The 860-nt window shown below is 72.3% G+C and overlaps 1 protein-coding gene across 1 annotated transcript in view; it reads left to right on the forward strand.

The window, feature by feature from the left end:
- The window catches only part of LOC105854648 (atherin-like), a 2559-nt gene extending 1772 nt beyond the window's left edge, over nt 1-787 (forward strand). The window contains exon 6 of the mRNA XM_012734859.1: nt 719-787. Coding sequence (XP_012590313.1) covers nt 719-787 — 69 coding nt within the window. The remainder of the gene's footprint in view (nt 1-718) is intronic.
- The last annotated feature ends 73 nt before the right edge of the window (nt 788-860 follow it).

Genomic DNA, 860 nt, shown 5'->3' on the forward strand with positions numbered 1-860 from the left:
GCCTCCTGCAAGCTCCCTGGCGTGGCCCCGGCCGGAGGGGTCTCTGGGGGGACACTGCCCGGGTCTCGGCGTCCTGCTGAGGGCTCCCCGGCAGCTCTCTGGGGTGCCGGAGCTTCTGGCTCCACCTCAGGTGCGAGAGGCAGGAATTCCTGCCCCTGATGGTGAGACAGGTGTCGGGCAGGGCAGGGCGGGGCCTGGACGCCACCCAGAGGACGGGGGAGGGGCGGCGCCCCGCTCACCTGCGCACACTGGGCCTCGGCCTCGGCCAGGGTCAGGCCTGAGAGGTCCATCTCAGAGACGCTGCTGCCGTCACTGGCGCTCACCAGCGTGAGCTCCGGCTCCTCCATTATGCCGGGGTCTGCATCCTGGGGTGCGGGGAGGGGCATGAGCACAGGGGTGGCCGGGGCCCCTGGGAGGGGCTCCAGCGGGCGCAGCCTGCACTCACCCAGGCGGGGCCACGGCACGGTCCTGGGGGCCACCCGGAGCCCCGTGCAGGCCCAGGCTCGGCCTCTGCGAGCTGCGTCATGCTCCTCACAGCCGTGGGGGGCCTCGTTCCTGCCGGAAGCAGAGTGCGGGCTGCACCCCCCACCCTTGCCGCCACCCGCAGACGGCTTCCCCTCCCCTCCGGTGGGGCGTCTGTCTGCCTGTTCCCAGCAGCAGCTGTGCACCCCCAGGCCTGGGGCGCGACCTCTCACAGCAGCATGTGGGGTGCCCACAGGGGCAGGGGGCCCTGCAGCGACAGACCTGGCCCAAGCTGCTGGGCACCGGTGGGGGGCACGAGAATTGACTGGGTTGGCAAGCCCCCCTCCCCACATGAGCCCCCCACACCCAGGTGCTCAGGAAGGCAAAGGCAGCCACTG

Source organism: Condylura cristata, unplaced genomic scaffold (assembly GCF_000260355.1).
Source record: "Condylura cristata isolate star-nosed mole 26May11 unplaced genomic scaffold, ConCri1.0 scaffold00079, whole genome shotgun sequence".
Lineage (NCBI taxonomy): Eukaryota > Metazoa > Chordata > Mammalia > Eulipotyphla > Talpidae > Condylura > Condylura cristata.